Source organism: Vulpes lagopus, chromosome 4 (genome assembly GCF_018345385.1).
Source record: "Vulpes lagopus strain Blue_001 chromosome 4, ASM1834538v1, whole genome shotgun sequence".
NCBI lineage: Eukaryota > Metazoa > Chordata > Mammalia > Carnivora > Canidae > Vulpes > Vulpes lagopus.
Window position 1 is genome coordinate 32,354,164 of NC_054827.1, and position 24,572 is coordinate 32,378,735.

The 24,572-nt window shown below is 35.2% G+C and overlaps 1 protein-coding gene across 6 annotated transcripts in view; it reads right to left on the minus strand.

Annotated features, from left to right (window-relative positions):
* NSD3 (nuclear receptor binding SET domain protein 3) overlaps window positions 1-24,572 on the minus strand; it is a 119,436-nt gene that overhangs the window by 23,438 nt on the left and 71,426 nt on the right. For 4 of the 6 annotated variants that reach the window (XM_041752821.1, XM_041752818.1, XM_041752820.1 and 1 more), the window contains exons 9-15: window positions 22,873-22,918; window positions 19,823-19,953; window positions 19,314-19,442; window positions 17,817-17,943; window positions 8,817-9,014; window positions 8,154-8,327; window positions 3,108-3,254 (exon numbers count right to left, since the gene is read on the minus strand). In XM_041752821.1, coding sequence (XP_041608755.1) covers window positions 3,108-3,254; window positions 8,154-8,327; window positions 8,817-9,014; window positions 17,817-17,943; window positions 19,314-19,442; window positions 19,823-19,953; window positions 22,873-22,918 — 952 coding nt within the window. Of the gene's footprint in view, window positions 1-3,107; window positions 3,255-8,153; window positions 8,328-8,816; window positions 9,015-17,816; window positions 17,944-19,313; window positions 19,443-19,822; window positions 19,954-20,510; window positions 21,956-22,872; window positions 22,919-24,572 lie in introns of those variants that run through there. The other 2 variants (XM_041752822.1, XM_041752823.1) reach the window with 2 other exon arrangements.

Consider the following 24,572-nt stretch of genomic DNA (forward strand, 5'->3'; position numbering starts at 1 on the left):
ACAGATAACAAAACAGATGCATAAAATCTTTAGACTGAGTAGATTTGAAAACAGATTTTCAAAGAAATATGTAGCAACTTACTTTCTTTTCTCCTTGAGAGCTAAGAAAGAAAGCAATGGTCATCTTTGTATTTTAATCCAATGCCACAGTTAACTAAATCCCTTTATAATAAAATTAGCAAGAATGAAAATAGCCAATAGGTTGACCAGTACTTTTTTCTTTCCATAAAAGAATGCAAAAAAAAAAAAAAAAAAAGCGAAGGATTTTACTTTCTCAAATTGGTGACTACATTATCATTTCCCTTTCCAGTAAAAATAAAGAAAGTCAAACAGGCTATACAGCAGTGGTTTGCAACTTTTTCATCACCAAGGATCCCCTTTCCCTTCCTCAGGGAACCATGTTTTTGAATATTTTATCCAAAAAAACCCTTCCTCAAACCAAAAAAAAAAAAAAAAAAAAAAAAAAACCCCAAAACAAAACAAAACAAAACAAAAAACAGAATCAAAACCCCTGTTAAAGATAACGATTTATACTGTTTTTATTAACCAGAGAAATATATGATTGCCAATTGAGCTTCTGGTCCCAATAATGAAACTAGTCTTATATTAAGTTGTTCAAATCATAGCCAAATACAAAGAAATGTATGCAGCCTTATTTTGTGCAAATGTGTATGTGATTCTGTTAGATTTTCTGAAATATTACACATAGTTCAAAAATTGTTTACATAAGTTTTTCTGACTTCATATTGAGAGAACCACTGCTTTATAGCATAAAACTAAGTAAATGTCACTGTAGAATGAAGTACCACATACAAGGAGATCCCTCTCCAAGTTCCCTAGGAATATCCTCTCCTTTGAAATACACAAAATGATCTCTGGATTAAGACCAAAACATGTGCAGCAAACAAAACAAAAGAATATTTTTAAATGCAAAGAAATAAAAGAGATTTGGGGGGGAGATTAGGTATTTCTAATAGGTATTTCAATAAGTCATAAAGAAGGATGTTAATTACTAAAGATGAAATATAATAAAGACATTTACTGCAAGCAAAAATGAATTCTATTGGAAAATCAGGTTTATAATCCACAAATGTACTGATATTTAAAATCTCATAAGCAAAAGGTTAAGAGCCTCTACACAACTTTATGAAATCACAGCTCCAACCTTTTGAGGTTTGCTATCAATGTTCCAGAAAATCTTTTCTTCCTGTAGACTTTAAAATTTCTAACTGATTAACATAAAAACAAAAACAAAATCTATATACAATCAGTGATGAAATAAATTACTATATTTCCTCTGCTTAAAAGCTTTTGCTTTAATCAGTAAGATTTTTGCCTTTGCAGATCTCAGTATGGATTCATTGTTCCAATTCTCCAATCTGCAGATTAGCTGCCTGAGTGCTCTTAGCCTATGTAGGGAATTCTGTAAGTTTCAAGTAAAATGAGATAACTGACTTCTCCATCAGAAAGGAATGACTGGCAGGGGGAGCAGTCTTTGCAAACAACTGTAAAGGACATTATTATTCGAGCCAATGTGGAAAAGTCAGCCTGGCCATTTTTAATGTAATGGAATACTCCTTAATTTTAAGTCTTATTTCAGAGGAAATACAGACCCAGAATCGTCAGTGAAAATAATCACAATTTTTTGACAAAAAATACACAAGAAAAATAGAAAAATGAAAATATGAACAATCCACCTTGGTGCTATACAAGAAAACTGCCTTAGGATGCAAGAAGAGGTAAGATATGGTTCAAGCTAAGCAAACAGAGGGCTCAAAATAATTTCAATTCATGTCAAGGTCAATACTGAGTACTGAAAACAAAGTAAGAAACAATTGAATTAATCTAATTTTATAAAGGTGCCAGTAGGAAATAAGGCATTTCCTAAAATGAATACCTCGGGTAGTCTCATTTTATTGCATTATGGAGTCAGTCAGGCGCCTCTGTCCATCTTTGTTTTCAAAGTAGGTGGTATTACACCAGTCAGGTGACATCATCTGACTTCAGTTGAAAACAAACAAACAAGCAAGCCAACAAACAAGCCAATACTCTCTCCAACCTACTTCTCCAGAGGTTCTAGTCACCCTGCTTAGTTAGTTGTATTTTCTTTTGGTCATGAGTTGCCACTTCAGATGTTTGACAAGGAGCAAAAACATATTAAGCAGGCAACAACAAAAAAAAAAAAGGAAAAAATACCTTATTTCAAATATGCCCAGTATATTAAGTATGGATTAGTTTTCCTTTAAACATTCTGAACCTGGCCCCCAGATCATAATGGGAATGTATACAGGGAAGGGCCTTTACCTTCCAGGTTATTCATTTTATCTTCTGGGACAATAACTCCCCAAATAATACAGTACTGTTAAATTACTTTTTCTGTTTATTACAAGTAGGCTATGTAAAGCTAAATACAACGTATGACTTTCTTCTATAGATTAAATTAATTGGGAGAATATAAATATACACTTAGCTCTTGGTTCTCTGTGAATAAATTATCCATAAGCAATTTTTCATCTGAGCTGGGCTGTGCCTTTCAATATCCAATATTTGGGTTAATCTTCCCAGCTGCCCACTGTCTCCTAAGAGAAGGGCAACTAATTTTCATAGCATCTTAACAGAAACATTTAAGAAACAAAAGGATAACATGTATCTTAAAATCAAAATTTTAAGCATCAGCATCTTTGTTTCCCTCTTTTAATAACCTACCCTGGTTTTTTAGTTGAAAGTTCATAATGATTTATATCATGTCTATTCTTTTCTGATGTGAATGGTAGTTCTATGTCAGGCAGAAAAGAAAGAGCCTTTAGAGTATCTTTCTATATTAAGCAAAATCCTAGCTTGCAATTTTAATAAGCCACAGATATATGGAATATGTGAGAATTTACTTAAAGAGAAAAGTATAAAAATTTGCAATAATGGAATTATTTTAAGCCCTTTTTAATAATGTTGCAGCCATATGAAGACACAGTGACAACCACCAAGGTAGAATTTACCAAAAGTAACAGATGGTGCTTGACAGGCATACATTTCCCCCCTTCATTTAAAGAGAAAAAAAAAAAAAGGAAATGCAAAAATAAAAGCAAGAGATAAACTATTTTGATTATTACCTTTCTCACATTTCTTTTTGGAAGCTGACGAAGAAGGAATCATAGGTAATTTCATCAACTCTGCACGATTTGATTCATTCAGTAGGTAGTGGGACTTATAGGCATATGAACTGAACATGGGGTCTGAATGGTCCTGAACTATCAGCCCTATACGAAACAAACAGAAAGAGATGAGCTGCAATGAAACTACCCATGATTCCATGAGGGAAAAAAAATAAACGAACACCTATTATGTAGCTGTGCTATAAATTGCATGTGGGGGAGAGAATATGAAGAAAAATAATAACCTGACAGAAAACTCTTGCCAGAGTTATTAAAGAGAGTTTGTACTACTCGGTGCCTTATCCCATAAAAACCGACACACCCAGAAGAAAACTGCAAGTTAATTCGGAGATGTAGACGGCATTTGACGTTGTACTTAAAACCCCATATGAAAGACAAAGCTATATTCCCTAATATTTAGAAGTACTAAGATCACAATCCAAAGAACAAAATGACATGTTACTTAAGAGTAAATAAGAATTATTTTATAACATGGTAGAGACACTGATCTACCTTCAATGTATCAAGTAGTACCAGAAGGCAGAACTGAGTCTCTCCTCTTCTCTAGTCATATCTTGAGCTATACACAAATTCTAGCTTTCTCTGCCAGACAATGAAGCTATTCTCTATCAATATAAATACATGGTTTTAGGGCACCTAGGTGGCTCAGTGGTTGAAGGTCTGCGTTTGCCTCAGGTCATGACCCCGGGGTCCTAGGATTGAGTCCCACATCTGGCTCCCCATGGAGAGCCTACTTCTCCTCTGCCTATGTCTCTGCCTCTCTCTCTGTGTCTCTCATGAATAAATAGAAATCTTTAATTAAAAAAAAATATATGGCTTTTTAATAAAGATTTTATTTATTTATTCATAGAGACAGAGAGAGAGAGAGAGAGAGAGGCAGAGGGAGAAGCAGGCATCATACAGAGAGCCCGACGTGGGACTCGATCCAGGGTTCCCAGGATCATGCCCTGGGCTGCAGGCAGTGCTAAACCGCTGCGCCACCGGGGCTGCCCTAAATATGTGGCTTTGAAGGAGCCATAATTTGTTAAACTTCACTAAGGTAATGCAAACCATTTACATTTTTTCCCTGCCATGATATAAAGTGATTACTAACCTAAGGGTTTATAAAGACGGTTCTTCTGACCTACCAATCCAGTTATCCTGTTTGGAGGGAAATAGAAGATCTGCTCTAACCCACTTGTGACAGCCACTTCTCTTCTCCCTCCCATCTCATTCCCTCTTTGCTGACTTCACTATAGGCTACTCCTAAACCTAGGGAAGTGTGAGGCCAGGGAACATTTCTAGACATCTACTAGATAGTTTACAATGATCTGTACTTTATAATAAGGATCATGACAGGGATCCCTGGGTGGTGCAGTGGTTTAGCGCCTGCCTTTGGCCCAGGGCGCGATCCTGGAGACCCGGGATCAAATCCCACGTCGGGCTCCCAGTGCATGGAGCCTGCTTCTCCCTCTGCCTATGTCTCTGCCTCTCTCTCTCTCTCTCTCTCTCTGTGACTATCATAAATTAAAAAAAAAAAAAAAAAAGGATCATGACAGCAGTTACATCATTTTGAGAAGAGGCAAGACTTTTGTTTTTAAAGGGGTTACCATTTACTTTTTGCCATGGGTGTTATCTTCATTTGGTGCTACCCTACACTGAGAAAGATTCAAGAAACATCTCCTACCTGGAGGAGAGAATGGAACTTAAAATTGCTAATTTGTAATAGCATAAAAATCTAACAAAATTTACATAATGTCAAATGAATTTCATACATTTAATAGAAAGAAGCAGTGTAGTGTAAAAAACAGGGGGTTTGAAATGAGAAAGATTAGGTACAAAGGTTAGTCCATCTATTTAACAACTTTTGTGACCTTCAGGTAAATGATATAATCTGTGCTTCAGTGTTCCCAACCATATAAAATGGGGAAAATAACTCCTTAAGGCAACTGTTGATAATTCACTCAGATAGTGTATCTAAGTAGAGTTTGATTTACAGACACACAAAAAATTTGCTATTATTAAAATTTAAAAAAAGCCCTAATCTATCCTCTCCATTATAAATTACCATTACAAAGAAAGGCAGAGAATGTTAAGTAACTTTTATTTTACAATACCTCCCCCATCCCTTCTACCCCCACCCACCCAGATGGAAGGAAACCCTATATAATATATACTACACTGAAATATGACTGAACATTTTCTGTGGCATCACAAGATTCAGGGGAGGACCAATGTTCCTCTAAATCTTGAAACATTTCTAAAAACATTTCTAGATATTCAGTCCTTAAGAATGAGCTGAATAATTTTAAATAACCAATAACCATGAACTAAGAGAAAAATCCTTTGTAAGGCCCATATTAGGCAAGAAACAAAAGCAAAACAAAGTTTTCTAATACTAAAACATACTCAATCTAAGCCTCCTTCTTTATGCGTGGATTTATTATAATAAATAAATTATACCTTTTTAAGGTCTCTTAAAAAAAAGGAGACCTCTGTAAAAACTGATGAGAGAACACATAATATTTACTTGTGTAAACTATTGACTTAAGGCTTAAATCCCAATTTCTGATCTAGTTAGAATAAATTTCTGTAAAATGCTGGAAAGGAAAATGAAAGTGTTTACTGCATAAAGTTTGAGTTAAAATATTTGGGAATTAAATAATCTTGATCACACAGGTATTTAAATACAGTCTATCTTTCAGATATCTGTCAAATTGGTAAGATACAAATACAGATCCTGTAAAACATGAGTTTTCCCTCATTTCCATTATTTCAATCTTTTAATCAAGGCATCTAAGTTAAACTTAAAATGGTTAGAGTCTCTATAAAACTGGATTCCTTGATAATGGGTCATTTTCTGCTTATCTTACATTGAAAATACCTGTTTTAGAAGTTTCCCAATTGCTGAATGAAAAGAAAGTAGTGGTTAATATACTGATGGTACTTGATTCAGAATGTACTCCATTTAAGCCAACATGATAGTTATTAACTTGACATTTAAAATGTTGGCTCAGGGGTGCGTGGGTGGCTCAGTCAGTTAAGAGTCCGCCTTCGGCTCAGGTCATGATCTCAGGGCCCTGAGATCCAGCCCCATGTCAGGCTCCTTGTTTAGCAGGGAGTCAGCTTCTCCCTCTCCCTCTGCCCCTTCCCCCGACTTGCACGTGAGCACTCAATATCAAATAAGTAAATAAAATCTTAAAAAAAAAAAAAGTTGGCTCAGTTTACACACTCTAGTGCACGCGCGCGCACACACACACACACCCTTCCTAGTAAAAGCGAGTAACATTAAGTGCCTAACAAGGTAGAATAAAATATTTAACAAAGCGAGAGAGACTTCATGTTATCACTGACACTCATCTCTTTAAAGTCTCTAAAGCTAGCCATTCATTTGATAATTTATTTCCATACTATCATTACTTTCTTGCAGGTGGGGAGATGGAAAAGACAATAATGCTCAATTATAGTGATGAAAATCAAGATATTTTTATCATGAGGTCTTTATTCATTTTCATTTCACACAAATATGTCACCAGGGGTGACTTTTTATTTCTTTTGACTATTTGAATCCTTTCTGCCACTTGTTATAACGTGGCACAAAACATTACAGATCTATTCCTCCATGTACTGGCCAGGTTTCAGAGCAGAATACAGTTGTAATTGCTCTAGTAAAGAAAGACACAATGCTTCTCCTCTAATGGCAGAGAGCCCCAGGTGCTTACCACAAACTCTGGCAAACTGAAAGCTATACATACAAGGACTCAGCTGGCTGCCAGAAGGACTGTCATTTACTTAAATTTTTAACTGCCAACCTCCTCTGGTTATTTTTTTAAAAACAAAAGACACAAAACCAAAACAACTCAAGATCTGTCACATTACCTAAATTCTGCTTAAAAATACTTGAGTACTTTCACCAAATTAAAAGAACTATCTCCTAAAGCAAAAACCAAATAAAACCAAAACCAAACCAAACACCTTATCTTCAATGTAGTCTAAATATAATTTAATAGGCCTGATACACCATGGAGTCCTTTCAAATATTTCATTCTAAGGTAAGTTCAGAAAACTTAGCCCTTGTATTTAAAAAAAAACAAAAACAAATTAGGGAATATTAATTTCTAAAATGTTTAACAAATACTAAAAATTGTTTTATTATTTATTATAATACAGCTGTAAAACTGAATACTCTGTATTATATTCAACTAAAGAAATTCTGTTTCATATTTATTACAAACTGAAGTTCACTGACCCCTCAGGGACACAATAATGTTTTTACTTGATCAATCTCTTGGCATACTTAAATATCAACAGCTGGCAAGTAAGAAAGCTTGTATTGCTGGCTCTTAGCTACCATCACCACATATGTTGCCTTGGCTGTATCGCATCAGCCCTTCTTCAGTGCCAGACCAAAACATGATAAAATACAACATAAACAATTAAAACATAAATGTGGGCAGCCCCGGTGGTGCAGCGGTTTAGTGCCGCCTGCAGCCCAGGGCGTGATCCTGGAGACCCTGGATCGAGTCCCACGTCAGGCTCTCTGTATGATGCCTGCTTCTCCCTCTGCCTGTGTCTCTGCCTCTCTCTTTGTCTATGAATAAATAAATAAAATCTAAAATAAAATAAAATAAAATAAAAAATAAAACATAAATGTGCTCATCTTGTCTTCCAAGTGATATCTCAAATTAGTTGAAAACTCTGGATTAAAGAATATGACATGGGAAGAGTTTACTTTGAATATAAGAACTGTTTGCAGAAGAGAACAGATGAATCTTTAGATGCTCCATACAGGAACACTAAGAACTTGTCAGTAATTCTCAGTTACTAAAAGAAATGCAGATATTAGCTTAATTTAGAGAGTAATATGCTAATAATCTGAATGTTTACTATTATAAAAGGGACTACTGAAAATGTCAATCTCTCAGGGATATTACTGAAACTCTTATTTGATGGGGAAATATGCCAATGAACTCAAAGACATAAAGAGAAAGTACTGACACTCACCTCTTGCACAAACGAAACAAAAGCCTACATTTATGGCAGAGGAAGAACTGCTGCTCCGTTTGGAATGATTACTACAGATGAGATTGTAGGAGGATATAAATATGCTGCCGGCAGCAATGCAAGCATCTCCAGAGTGATAGGCTACTGGACATCTCAAACATCGCATCATACGACCTGTTTAAAGACAAATCAGAAGAAACAAAATCTACATAAGTAGACATCAGTTGGATATAAAACAAGTTTTTTGAAGCTGGGCTCTTTTGGGTTTCATGTGATGCGGTTATTATAAGATAATATTTTTCTCCACAATGTTTGGTTCTGTCATTCCTGTGCAGGATCCTTAATGCAGTGCCCATCGAGAGATCACTCAAAGAAAAACTTGTTTGCTCCAGTGACGGAGAGATGGTGATCTCAATGTCACCCGTGAAACAAATTTTCAAGGGTAATTTTGAATATATGGAATTTTCTTCTCATGATCTGAATTAGATCCAATTCTCTACTTATCATGCTATTAATTGTGGCTGTGCAGTTATGTCTACAGATACATGGAGGGATAATACCAAATATTCTTTAAAATAATGTGCTTATTATTTGCTACTGCACTGAAAAAAAAAAACCCCAAACCTTAGCCACCCCCCCTTTTTTTTTTTAGCTCTGTTTTACCTTTACTTGCTTTGTAGATATCTTTTTCCATGGAACAGGCAGAGCAACAGTGCTGGGGACAGCGGAATCCTTTTGATTCAAAGATGGCAGTGGGGAATTTGCGGACACAGGCTTCATGATAAAATTTCCCACAAGCACCAACAGAGCAACGCTTCACATCTGTACCAGACACTTTACATGAAAAACATGGGTGCTGTCCTGAAAAATTGATCGAAGAACACAGATTAAATAAAATCTGATGAAAGCATATTCTTTTTCTTTTTCTTTTTTTAAAGCATATTCTTTTTCTTTTTATTTTTTTAAAGCATATTCTTTTTAAATAGAAGCAGCTAATGACACCAAAGACTCTACTATTACGCATAAGAATTTCACATGCAAAAAAAGGCACTGAAAATAAATGGCTAAATTAAAAAGTTATTTGTTTAAATTTATTTTTTAATTTGAATTTTAGTTAACATACAGTGCAATACTGGTTCCTGGAGTGGAATTTAGTGATTCATCACTTACATATGACACCTGGTGCTCATTACAAGTGCCCTCTTTAATACTCACCACTCATCTAGCCCATCTCCCACCCACCTCTGTCCATAATCCTTCAGTTTGTTCTCTATAGTTAAGAGTCACTTACGGCTTGTTTCCCTCTCTCCTTTTTCTTTCCTTTTCCTCTTCCCATATGTTCATCTGTTTTCTTAAATTCCACATGAGTGAGATCATATCGTACTTGTCTTTCTGACTTATTTCACTTAGCATAATACACTCTAGTTTCATCCACCTCATTGGAAACGGCAAGATTTCATTCTTTTGATGGCTGAATAATATTCTATTATACATATATATGCATATATAGTAGAAATATTATATATAGTAGAAATATTATATATATAAATACACACACACACACACACACACACACACACACACACACACCCTTCCCGTATCTTCTTTACCCACTCATCAGTTGATGGACATTTGGGCTCTCTCCATAGTTTGGCTATTGTTGATAATGCTGCTATAAACATTGGGGGTGCATGTATCCCTTCAAATCAGTATTGTTTTATCCTTTGGGTAAATACCTAGTAGTGCAATTGCTGGACTGTAGGGTAGCTCTATTTTTAACTTTTGGAGGAGCCTCCAAACTGTTCTCCAGAGTGGCTGCACCAGTTTGCATCCTACCAGAAGGTTCCCCTTTCTCTGCGTCCTTACCAACACCCGTTGTTTCTTGTGTTGCTAATTTCAGTCATTCTGACAGATGTGACGTGGTTTCTCATCATGGTTTTGATTTGCATTTCCCTGATGATGGATGATGTTGAGCATTTTTCATGTGTCTGTTAGCCATCTGGATATCTTCTTTGGAAAAGTTTCTATTCATGTCTTATGCCCATATATTAACTGGATTATTTGTTTTGGGTTTTGAGTTTGAGAAGTTCTTTATAGATTTTGGATACTAATTCTCTATCAGATATGTCATTTGCAAATACCTTCTCCCATTCTGTAGATTGGCTTTTAGTTTTGTTGTTTCCTTGTCTGTGCAGAAGTTTTTTACATTGATGAAGTCCCAATAGCTCATTTTTGCTTTTGTTTTCCTTGCCTCTGGCAATGTGTCCAATAAGAAGTTGCTATTCCTATGGTCAAAGAGGTTTCTGCCTATGTTCTCCTCTAGGATTTTGATGGCTTCCTGTTTCACATTCAGATCTTTCATCCAAATTTTGCATTCATTTTTGTGTATGGTGTAAGAAAGCAGTCCAGTTTCATTCTTCTGCATGTGGCTGTCCAGGTTTCCCAACAACATTTGTTGAAGAGACAGTCTTTTTTTTGGATATGCTTTCCTACTTTGTCAAAGATTAGTTGACCATATAGTTGTGGGTCCATTTCTGGGTTCTCTATTCTGCTCCACTGATCTGTGTTCTGTTTTTGTGCCAGTACCATACTGTCTTGATAACTATAGCTTTGTAATATAGCTTGAAATCTGGAATCGTGATGCCTCCAGTTTTATTTTTCTCTTCCAACATTGCTTTGGCTATTTGGGGTCTTTTGTGATTCCATACAAATTTTAGGATTGTTTATTCTAGCTCTGTGAAAAATGCTGATGGTATTTTGATAGGGATTTGCATTAAATGTGTAGACTGATTTGTATAGTACAGAAATTTTAACAATGTTCTTCCAACCCACAAGCATGGAATGCTTAAAAGGTTATTTAATAAATTTGGCTAGAATTATTGATTTGCTAGAATAACTGAACATCAGTTTGGAGATAAGGCAGTAAAACCAATTTAGATCTTCACTTCTCATTCTATAATAAAATTAATCCATAAAAAAACCCAGAACAGAATTTTTCAACACACTGGAGAGTGGGAAGGTCTTCCCAACCAAGAATAAATAAAGTACCAAAGACAAGACAGATTCCATTAGTCACTTAACAATTTCCATATGTAAAACAGACACACAATGAAAACTCATAATCCTAATATAAAACACAGAAAATTACAGCTACATATTTAAACTGTAGTAAACCAAGAACAAAGAGAAAATATTAATATTAACCACAGAAAAGACAATGACCTCCAAAGAAGCAACAATAAGACTGTGAGCTGACAGCAAGGGACAAATGGAGCCAGGACACAGTGGGATATTATTTTCAAAGGGCTGAAAGAAAACTGTTACTAAGCCACCATTCAATATCCAGTGAAAGCACTCTTTAAGAATGAAGTGAAACTAATATACATTGGGAGGATTAAAAAACCCAAAAGTTCTTTTTTTAAAAAAGATTAATAAAACTGGTATCTCTGACAAGAATGACAAAGAAAGAAAAAGCAACAATATTAACAATATGAGAAATAGTGTACATCACTATAAATCTTATAACTATTTAAGAGTATATTTTTGCTAATAAATTTGAAAATTGACATGAACAGATTCTTAGAAATGCATAATTACCAACACACAAAAATAAGCAGAAAATATGAATAATTCTATGAAGCATTAAAAAAATTGAAACTATAATTAAAAACCTCCCTACAAAGAAAACTTTAAGCTTAGAGGGCCTCCACTGGTCAATCTGTCAAACATTTAAAGTTAGAAATAATAATTATAGAAAAGGATAAAAAGAAGGAACAAGGCAGATGTGGAAAAATATATGCAACAAAGATGAACAAAGGATTATGTTTTGTTACAAAAAGAGTTCACATATGGAGAAAATATATGCAATATGAACAAGATATGTACAGAACTACAAATCAGGGGCACCTGGGTGGCTCAGCAGTTTGGTGCCTGCCTTTGGCCCAGAGCATGATCCCGGAGTCCCAGGATCGAGTCCCACATCAAGCTCCCTGCATAGAACCTGCTTCTCCCTCCGCATATGTCTCTGCCTCTCTCTGTATCTCTCATGAATAAATAAGTAAAATCTTAAAAAAAAAAAAAAAAGAACTACAAATCAATATAGAAATGTAGAAACAGAACAGCCTGATATTAAAGTTGGCAGGAGCATCTCCTGGCTTGGACAGTAGAGTTTGTGACTCTTGATCTTGGAGTGGTGAGGTTAAGCCCCACATTGAGCAAAGGGCTTACTTAAAAATGACTGATTGAATGAATAAATAAATAAAGTGGACAGAATATGAAGAGGCAACTTACAGAAAGCAGAAAGGCAAACAGCCAATAAACATAAAAAAAGAACTGTCAACTTCTCAACTAATACTCAGATAAATGCTAATTAAACCCAAGTAATATTTAAAAATTCATCAAATAAGAAAAAGAGTTTGATGATATAAACTGTTGATGGGGTATGGGAAACAGGTACTCATATACTGTGTAGGAGTTAGGTTGGAAGAAACTACCTTAGAAGGCTACATGGCAGCATCCAATAATCGCACATTCACTTTCTGTGACCTAGAAATTCTGCATTTGCTGTCTGCATTAGGGAAGACTTGTACGTTTAAAAGGATATTGGCTGAAGCACTGTTTGTAACTGCAAAGAACTGAAAGCAATTCAAACATCCTTCAACAGAATCGTTAAACTATAATACATGCTATGGAACACTATGCAGTAATTAAATAGAATTGACATAAAAAGAGCTCCAAGATAGTGAAAAAAGGAAGCTGCAGAACAATTAATACATTTTTGTTACAATACACAAAAAAAATGTTACATACATGTATGTGCACACACACATGGTTGACCTATAACTACAATATTTTCATAGAATTATACTTATATTCCGTTTGTGTAATTAGAAATACATTTAAAATATTAAACACTAAGAACACCTTTACCACAATATACAAATGGACAAAACAAGAACATATCATTCACAAGAGAGTCAACAGAGATACATACAGAAAAAGATGTTTAGTTGTAAACACAGAACTGCAAATTATAATATTTTTGTTGTTTTGTTATTCTTTGAAGGTAATTGTCTTTTCTGTGGGTAATTTCCTGCCTCTTTTATTAGGATATGAGTTCATTGTGTGTTCATTTTACATACAGAATCTTAAGTGACTACTGGGATATCATCTTTTGGAAAGTGTTCAAGTCTTTTGCCCATTTTTCTTACAATGTTATAGAAAATCTGAAAGAAAAAAATGGAATAACTTTTTTTAAATGGAATAGTTTTTTGTTTTGACTTTTTACAGACAGATTTGATTTTGGAAGTACCTAAACTTTGCAAATGGGCTGAATTATAAAAATGCCTTAAAATTAGTACTTACAACCATGATGTTTAAAGTGTGTGATTTTTTTTTTAACTGGCATTATTATAAAAGTACAGCAAGGTTTGTTGTTGTTGTTTTGCTGTATTTAATTTCAAATTATATTTTAACATGCATGTAGATAGGAAAGCAATAGTATTGTTTTAAAAATAATTTTTAGAAATTAAAAAATTAAAATAAATTATTTTAAAGGTTAAGAGGTTTGACTTTACAGCTTTGCCTAAATCCATAAATTGTCTTATGAAAAAACGAAAGGCTTTCACTTACATAATGATCAAAATAGGTCTAATATAAATGAAAATTGTTATAACCAGTGACACTTATACTATTAGCCAAACTATCAAACTCCTTTAAGACCTAAGTTTAGAGCCGTAGGATAGGAGTGTTTCTAATACCCTCCCTTCTTAGTAGGACATGGTTTTTGTTTATAATAATTAGTAAGTTACCCTGATTATTACATATTTTATTCACAAGGCCAAATGAAAGTGCCTTCTCTCCAGAAATCACATTTGTCTTAAACAATAAAAAGTGATAGTATAAGAATTTATTAGGCATGTATCCTATAATATTTTTATATGCAAAGTATCTATCTTTTGATAAAAAAAAAAAAATCTTTCTAAATGACCTTAAACATAAATGAAGTTTTTACTACTAACATGTTGGAGGGTAACAAATTAGTTTCAAACTAATTTTTCATGTGATATAAATAAATCAAAAGCAATTAAAAAACTTTAATTAATTTACTTTAGAGAGTATGTGTGTGAGCAGGGGGAGGGGCAGAGGGGAGGGAGGGGGAAAGAGTCTCAGGCAGATTCATGCTGAGTGTGGAGCCTGACAGGGCCTGATACCATGACCCCAAGGTCATGTTCTGAGCCAAAACCAACAGTGGGACACTCAACTGACAGACACCCAGGTGCCCTCAAAAGCAATTTTTTAAAAATTAAAAAATAATTGATTTTAAACTGTGGTTAAAAATATGTAACATAAAATTTACCATTTTAACCATTTGTGAATGTAGTGAATTAAGTACTCATCATTTTGCAACTATCACCACCATCTCCAGGATTTTTTCATCATCCCATCCTGAAATTCTGTACCCATTTAAACAATAACTCCCCATTCCTGCTAAAAACTAGTAAAAATAAATAAATAAATAAACTTGGTAAAAACTGTTCTTTCTGTCTCTAATAAATTTGACTATGTAACTCATATAAGTGGAATCAAATAATGTTTGTCCTTTGTGACTAGCATATTTCATCCATTATGTATTAGAATTTCATTTTTTATCTCATTTTTTTCATTTAAAAAAACATACTATTGCATATACACACCACATTTTATTCATCCATTCATTCATCAGTGGACACTTGGGTCATTTCCACATTTTGCTATTGTGCATAATGCTGCAGTGAACATGGGTGTATATACAATTATCTGTTTAAGTTTCTGCTTTCAGTTCTTTTGGGTATTTATCCAAAGGTGGAATTGCTAGATCATACAGTAAGTCTATGTTTAATTTTTTGAGGAACTGCCATACTATTTTCCATAGAGGTTGTATCATGTTACATTCCTGCCATAGGTGAATAAAGCTTCCAATTTCTCCGTATCCTGACCAACACTTCCACTTTATTTTTTTATTTATTTTTTTTTTACACTTCCACTTTTAAAAATTTTATTTTATAATAGCCATTGTAGTAAGTATGAAGCGGCATCTCATGTGATTTTAATTTGCATTTCCCTGATTACTAATGATTTTGAATATTTTTTCATGTGCTTACTAACCTATCTGTTGATTTTCTTCGGAGAAATGTCTATTCAAGTCCTTTGCCCAATTGGGGTGTTTGGTTTTTTTGTTGAGTTGTAGTTCTTTATATAATCTGGATATTAGTTTCTTATCAGACATGGAACTTGCCAAAACTTTCTCCCATTTTGTGGGTTGCTTTTTTAGTCTGTTAATGGTATACAAAGTTTTTAATTTTGATAAAGCCCAATTTGTTTATTTTTTCTTTTGTTGGCTATGCCTTTGGTGTTACATCTAGGAGATCAGTGTCAAATCTATTATCATAAAGCTTTTCCCCTATGTTTCCTTCTAGGATTTTTATAGTTTTAGCTCTTAATTTTGGTCTTTGATCCATTTGAATTAATTTTGTTTTTTTTTTTTTTTTTTTCATTTGAATTAATTTTGTATGCTGTTGTTAGGTAAAGGTCCAACTTCATTCTTTTGCATGTGGATATCCAATTTTCCTAGCACCGTTTGTTGAAAAGACTGGTCCTTTCCCACTGAATGGTTTTGCATCCTTGTCAAAAAAACCATTTGACCAAATGTGTGAATATTTGTTTCTGGGTGCCCTATTCTTTTTTTTTTTTTTTTTTTAAGATTTTATTTATTCGTAAGAGACACAGAAAAACAGGCAGAGAAAGAAGCAGGCTCCATGCAGGGAGCCCGATATCTGGGCGCCCTATTCTATTCCACTGCTTTATATTTCTGTCTTCATGCCAGTATCACACTGTTTTAATTGCTGTAGCTTTGTAGTAAATTTTTATTTTTTAAATTAAAAAATTGTTTATTTTTTATCTTTGCTTTGTAGCAAATTTTTAAATCAGGAATTAAGTCTTCCAACTTTGCTCTACTTATTATTTTTTTAAAAGATTATTTATTTATTTATTCACAAGAGACACACACACACAGAGAGAGAGGCAGAGACATAGGCAGAGACACACAGAGAGAGAGGCAGAGACATAGGAAGAAGCAGGCTCCATGCAGGAAGCCCAATGTGGAACTCAATCCCAGGACTCCAGGATCATGCCCTGAGCCAAAGGAAAATGCTCAATCACTGAGCCACCCAGGTGTCCCACTACTTATTTTTAAAGCAAATTTCTCTTTTAACTCTTCTAAAAGATGTGTGCCAAATTAGATTTTATCTAGCCTTTGTTGGTAGAATTCTTCTCTGCTGAGTTCTAGAGTCAGGAGAAAAGCCCTCAGAGTATTCTAATACTACCAAAACATAGTCCTTCCTATCACTAGTTTAGATCAGAGATTACAATTTAAGTGCTTAAAGGGGCCAGGCAGATTACATAAATGACTGGAGTGATAGGGTTTTAGAAAAGGGAATGGTAGAGAATGTGGGGAACCAGAGATATGTACCTGACCCACATTCACACGTTCAAAGCATATTTTGAGAGCCAAATAAAACAATGTGCAGATAATCTGACCCTGAGGTTGCCAGCAGGCAAACTGTTCAAAAGTTTTACTGCAGAGTCTAAATGTGATAAGTAATATTTTATATAGGGAAAAATAGAAGTTATATGTTCAAACAGCTTTTATAATAAGCTTAATTTTCACATGTGTATGTGTGTGTCTGTGTTAGGACATATGAAATATAATCTTCACCCTACTTAGTCAAGGTGGTAGAAGGCAACAGTAAACAGTAAGGAATTAGGGGTTAAGCTATTTCCTGGGTTTAAATCCCTGTTTCATCATATGTTGTCTTTTGACTTTGGGTAAGGTGTTAAATTTTCTTTCTCTATAAATTGTTTTGATTGGTAGTAGTTTATATGAGCTGGAGGGATAAGAAAAAAAATGGTAAGTCCAAAACCTGCAATGTCTAAAAAACAATTTCCATCTTTCCAATAAAAATATATTCATCACGGTCATACTTTGTGATTGATGCTTATTCCAGTCCATTAAAGTCAAGGGATTTTTTCTTTTCTTTTCTTTTCTTTTTTTTTTTTTTTATGATTTTACTTATTTATTCATGAGAGACAGAGAGAGAGAGAGAGAGACAGAGGGAGAAGAAGGCTCCCTGCTCTCTGATAGTCTGATGAGGACCTTGATCCCAGGACCCTGAGACCACAACCTGAGGTGATGGCAGATACTTAACTGATTGAGCCAACCAGGCACCCCAAGTCAAGGGCTCTTTAACTATTTATTTATGTATTTATTTATTTATTTATTTATTTATTTATTTATTTATTATTTAACACAAAACTCTCAAACCCATCTCAAAAATATCTCAGTCTACATATTTTGCATAGCTGTTTAGATAAAACATAAATCCATCTTAATGATTTGATAGATTTTATGGCAAAAGGATCAGTAGAAGAAAATTTGACAATAATATTGCTAACTACTCCTTTGATCTTGGGAATCCCAATCACTGGATGGTCTTAATTTGTTGAAATATCTATGGGAGTGGAGGATGAGAGCTACATAAAAGTAGTTAGATGTCATGGTGGATGCTGCCATGGCACATTCCTTTCTACCTGTCTTTTTGTATCTATCAAACTAAGTAAACTTACCAGTTTTACATTCTATGCAGATGAACTTTCCATCAGGGACTGATGCCAATCCCAGGCACTCTAGGTGAAAGTGTTTGCAGCACTCTCCCTCACAAGGAATCAGAGAGTCACCAGAGCTTTCACAGATCTGTAATAGGGCAAAAAGCAGGAGTTCTTAAACTTCAGCAGGCATCAGAATCACTTGGAGGGCCTGTTAAGACACAGATTACTGGGTCCCTCTCCCACAGTTTCTGATTCAGCAGGTCTACAGTGAGGCTCAAGAATTTGCATTTCTAACAGGTATCCTGACAATGCTGATGTTGCTGATCCTTAGCCCTCACTTTAAGAACTACTGAGGTAAGTTATTTTTTAAAAATTTTTAAAAAGTTTTTAATTCCAGTTAGTTAACACAGTGTTATATTAGTTTCAGGTGTACAATATAGTGATTCAACAATTCTACATATATCACGCAGTATTCATCATCACAAAAATAGTAAGAATACAGGAAGACATGTATATTTAATACATTAAAAAAAAAAACAAACACTGAATTAGATAACTATTTCCAGACCCAAAATGGTATAAAGTTTAAAGGCATACTTGATCTTTCAAGATTTCTTCTTTGGAATCTACAATACTTTAACTTTTCTTCACAGAGTAAAACTATTTTTCAAAAAGGGTACTGAGCATTTATACATTATTACACTTTAATGTATATTTATACATTAAAAAAGGTAACAAAGTGGAGGATCATAGGGGAAGAGGAGAAAAAAATAAAACAAGACAAAATCAGAAAGGGAGACAAACTATAAGAGATTCTTACAGGGAACAAACTGATGGTTGCTGGAGCGGAGGTGGGTAGGGGGACAGGGTAACTGGGTGATGGACATTAAGGAGGGTACATGATGTAATGAGCACTGGGTATTATGTAAGACTGATGAATCACTGACTATCTCTGAAACTAATAATACACTATATGTTAACTAACTGAATTTAAAGAAAATTTTTGAAATAAATCATCTGTCATTTCTTTTTTTTTTTTTTAAAGACTTTATTTATTTATTCATGAGACACACACACACACAGAGGCAGAGACACAGGCAGAGGGAGAAGCAGGCTCCATGCCAGGAGTCCGATGTGGCACTCAATCCTGGGTCTCCAGGATCAGGCCCTGGACTGAAGGTGGTGCTAAACTGCTGAGCCACCAGGGCTGCCCTGTCATTTACTTTTAAATCAGCTTTAGGCCCAACATGGGACTTGAACTCACAACCCTAAGGATCGAGAGCTGCATGCTCTACCGACTGAGCCAGCCAGGCACCTCCCATTTACTTCCAATTAATAACTTGAGTATCACAATGAATATTGGCACTTGTAATGTGAAAAGCCAGAAATGGCTTTTAGATATTACGGCTTTAAAATAATATAATTTAGAAAGATATTACTCTCTCCAGCAGGAGGTAAGTATGTTATTGGCAAAATACTACAGCAGTTATTTCAAGCTATCCGTTGTTTGCCTACCTGACACACAGTGTCCTTCTTACTGACTCCAATGCCTCTTCTTGACAAACTTGAATCCACGGACTGCACATCAGAAACATCTGCATCTGCAGTAGCGGAAGGGCTATCTACTTGCTTTCCAAAGCCTACCTACATGGAAAACATAGTACTTTTTAAGAAAAATAAAACAAAAATTTCCTCAAAGTGAAGTGCTATGAAAATCCTGGCAAGATTTGCTCAAATAAACCTAATACCTCTTTTTTTTCTTTTTCTTTCTAAAACCGCTGGATGCTATATGCCTGGTGTTTTGAGAGAAACTGTAGTTAAAATTTAAAAAGACAGAAACCATGCTTCTGTTACATAAGAAATCAGCAAAATGAAGACATTTGTAAGTTACAAAATAACCAAAATGATTTGTTCTCTGAGTATTTAAAAAATTCCCCGCTCCCCAAACAAATCAGGCAAAGCATTGTTACTTCATTTTGCAAAGCAAAAGAGAGTAATGTGCCCCGAGACTTGAACATATTTACCTGCAGGTCACTCAGTCCTCTAGAATCGGAGTCAGATGTGTCTCTGTATGCTGAGCTAGTCATTTCTACATCAGTTGAGGCGCGACTCCTTTTCTTTAGAGGTTTACAGGAATCTGAAATCTCGCTGGCACCTTAATACAACACACTGAAATTAATCCTAAAATAGTGCTTAAGGTTTGTTGTTTTAATTTTTTTTGTGGGAGATTATTTCTTTCCCCAAACTCATCTGTAGTGTGAAAAAAAGCACATCTCTCTTTGTAACACTGAAGTCAGGAATCAAAACTTCGTAAGCTTCTGACCTTCCTGATAGTGAGTGATTTAATTTACAACCGCTCTATTAAAACATTTAATTCAGTGCTTCTGCTCTAAAGCTATTTTCAGTCAACAGAGCCCAAGTTCCAAGCTAAAAACCAATTCTATCAAAATTATAGGATAGCTGATTGATTTGGAGCAATCCAAAGAACCATTCAATTTGGAGGGGGAAGACATAAAACCCAACACACTGTGTAGCTTACAAATATGGTCGCAGAGACACCTCCATCTTGTTTTTATTAGGGATGTGACAAATCTTTGATTTGTATTCGATTCGTACACGGATAGTGCCATTTTCCCCCGAATTTTGCAATTCAGTTGATTATTGCCCCCCACGTAAATTTTGGATGTTCATAATTGTTCATCTGAGACTTCCTTGGTGAAGTGGCATTTATTGTGACCATTAACAAGTGCTGCAGCACATCTACATATGTCATGCCATTTAGGAGGCACATTGCTGAGGGTTGTAACGGACAATCAATGTTCAAATGCAGCCAAATCACGAAGAGCTGGATGAGAGGCCTCTATGTGGAATTTGTGCGGGAAGGAATAAATATGAAAAAAAAAAAAAGGCAGAGAATAGTGTGGAATTTTTTTAAAACTGTGTGTAATACAAATCCAGCCAAAACAATAGTGCAAAAAGTTACAAAGCAACAATCTCTTGGGCTAATGCAGTATAGGCTATACAGAAACAGCCACGATGAAATGTGCAGATCAGGCACGGTGAATACCAGGGAACCAAGGAGACGGTTAATATTTCAACCCACAGTTTGTGTTTTGGATTTTTTCCCCCACACTTTCCATACAACAAACAGACATCTAGATCAGCCCAGCAAGCTATGGTGGAAGTGTGCAGTCCAGAAGAGACCATGGAGAAACAAGTCTCCTGAGGCCATGAAGATCCGCAACAGGCTGAGTGAGAGTAGCACTTGGTATATAGCCATGTTCTGTGGTGGAGGATGTGGGCCTCTTTAGACTGCTCAGATTACCGGAACCTTGTTATCATATCCCATTCTACAAGTTTTTTCACTGAATGTTTCCTTACATCTATAAATGAGGGTGCCTGCCCATGTTAACGCTGATTAAAAAACACAAGTACACAAATCTATCTCCTTCATTGCTGGTGTGTGGACCCAGAACACCACCACAAAGTATTTCCTTGGCCTAAAAGATCACTGGATTAACAAGGAGTTTTAACAGAGGAACAGGAGTGCTGTACTGAGAGGCTTTCGAAGGGAAAACACAGGTACCGCCATTTCCGATGAGTTTCTGAAAATGCTAGAAAAATGACAGACTGCCAAAGACAGCTGCCATGCTGTTCTCCATGATAACGGCACTAATATTAAAAAAAATAAGAGCTTTTAATGATTGTAATGTATACAGTTTGGGCTGTTTGGCAAAACCCTGCAGATGTGCATTAATGATGCTTTATTTAAAAACAAAAACCAAAAAAACAAAAACAGTCCATGTTGAAATTGATCAGTGTAAGTTAAACGGTGGTTTTTAGGCTGGACCCATGATTTAAGCTGTACCCATCCAGCTCAGACCAAAAAAAATCATCTGAATGTTAAGCAATTGTTCAGAGTCTTGAAGAAGAAACCAGGCAGGAAAATGCCAATAATGATGATTGGCGAAATCAAAATTGAAAACAAAGAAACTGTTTATCGAGCCGCCGACAAAGAAATCTTGCATGGAGACTCCAAGTCTGGAGTTTCTGGGATGAAATTGTACAGGAATCTCAGTCCACAGTTTCCTCAATCGCTGCGGAGACGGAGCTGTCACTGAATCTGACAGAGCCCTGCACTCCCCGGTCCGCCGACCCTGTGGAATGGTGGAAACACAACGCAATCAGGCCTCCTAATCTCGCAGCGATCGCGATGTCTTTTCTTGGAGCTCCGCCAAGCAGTGTTCCCTCCGAGAGGCTGTTCAGTTCTGCTGAGGATCTCCACGGAGACCATCGCTGCAGACTTCTCCCCGAGAATGCAGAGAGGCTGGTGTTTTTTTTTTTTTTTTTTTTTTTAAATAATGCAATTTGCCCAGAGTAAACTACGGGTATTAAATACAGTTTGAATGATTTCACCAAAAACGCACGAATCATGCTATGGAGTTTGTACTGTAGTCAAATTGCACACAGAAAATACGGATATAAGTTTAAGGTTTCTTAAACTTTGTGCATATCTCAAATAGATTTGCATAAGGTCATCTAATAATGGCCATAAATATGCTACGAATCATTTTTAATTAAAAAAAAGATTTTACAGCACTGTCAAAATAAACGTGGCAAGATTTTTTTGTAATCAGGTTGTCTTGTCTGATTTGTCATAGTCCATGTTTGACAAACATTAATAGCTACTATTCGGTATTCAGTCGAATACCAAAAAAAGTGGATTCGTCACATCCCTAGTTTATAAACCAGTGAAACCCCAGAATCTTATGGAGAAAAGCCGGAAACAGTATCAAGTCTACATGGTGTTCTCCAATTTACCATAACAAGTAAGACTTCACACATGGAGGTACAGAATAAGATCAACTCTAAATTATACACATACATACATACACACACACACACACACACACACACACACACACATAATACTTCAATTTCACACAAATTTTTTTGACTGAAGAGCAACAACAGTGATTTACAGAGACACACAAAAATACATGAAGTACAAATAAGTAATTCTTAAAATCTGGTTTTAATCAAGTAAATGCAAGGCAACATTATAATAACTCACCTTTCTGTAATCCAGTCTTCACTGTAGCCTGAGGAACTGTTTCAACCTGTTTGGACAGAAAAATACACCATTAACGAGGATTTTATTTCACTTTTAATTAACAGAGGGAAAAAAAATAATACTTCCATCAATCTAAGTAATGATGAGTGATTAATGTATCTGAAATCTGAACTCCATCCCATCTTCTGGGTAAAGTTCTCTGTCTCAAGGTCAGGGAGGGTTTAAATCCTAGCTGCCTATGCTGAATTCCAAGTGACAACACACAGCCACATGCTCTCTAGCAAAGACTTTTCCCACCAATCCCTTGGTAAATGACGAGAACAAGAATCCTTTCCTCAGTGTCTGGGAGGCAGGAGAGGGGTTGTTTCTGCAACCAGCCCGGATGTTGCTATAAACCCCTCCCGCCCCAAAGACGTTAGGATAAATTTTTACTTACTATGATACTCAGGTTAATGTAACTCACGCCACTTTAAGACCCTTCCGCGCCTGCACTCACAGCTAAGTTGCTGGGAATCAGGACCCTCTCTGTAGAGAGTGCTACAGGGCTCCATACAGCTGGAAGCTCAATACTTTTGCTGCTAGTACAAACTTAAGAAAATAAGTTTGTGATATTGCAAAAGCACTTTCTTGAGTGTCTTATGAACAGTGTCTTGATCCTACATCAGGAGAGCGAGATCAGAAGTTATTCTGCCAATGTCTATGTAAAACACGTGGTAATCTGAGGATTGAACCATTGGAATTAAAGAAAGGATGCTGTTTGGAGGAGTTCCTGTTTTAGCTATGAATTGAATTTTATGTTTCTTTAAGATGTAGTGAAATATGCATGTTGAAACACATTTTGTAAATATTTAAGGATTGTTCTAAGCTTTTTAAAAAATTTTTATTTTTTTTACAACAAGTAAAAAAACATACAACAGAAGCGCTTTTATAAGATACAATTAGTAATACAAATATAAAATCTTCTAAACAATCACTGGTATTGTTCTACTACTAACTATAACACAGTGGCATTAACAATTTGTCCCACTTTTTATACTCATTCTGCTTATTAATTTTAAACTGACTGGTCACAGACTGAATTTGGGAACCAGCTGGAAAAATCACAACTTTGTTTTGGTAATGAATGCTATAGATTTGCAAGAGCTTAGAAAGATTTTTTGGAATATAATTTCCTAAGTATGAAAGTTAATTATGGTAAATGAATGACAAATTAGTATATTATTTAAATTTTGGTTAAATGTTTCTGGGAAAATTGTTTTACATGCTTGGAGATACCACAGAGCACCCACAAAATCACACCTTGTAAGTTTGGAAGTTTAAAATTATGAAGGAAATAATCTGAATAGAAAAGTCTGCACTTCCATATCAAGTGGTTTTAAAAATATAAAGCTTATTGGAACTAATACTATTCAGAATTCTTTTTGTTTAACTGCAGCTTTCTGAGCTATAAAAAATGGATATTTTTCCACTTTAAAAAAAAAATCAAGAAAAATTCTTATTGTGAGTTTAATTTAAAGGAGTAATGGTTTCTAAAAATTTCTTTGAACAGGTAATTTTATATGCATATTACTACGTTGATTACACTGGTTTAATACCTTTCAGTTAAATGTCCCTTCCCTTTTTTTGTTTTTACTTCAGTGGTGTTTCTGATCACCCAATCATAGGTGAGTGCCCTTCCACTGGGAAAGTAACATTCCAAA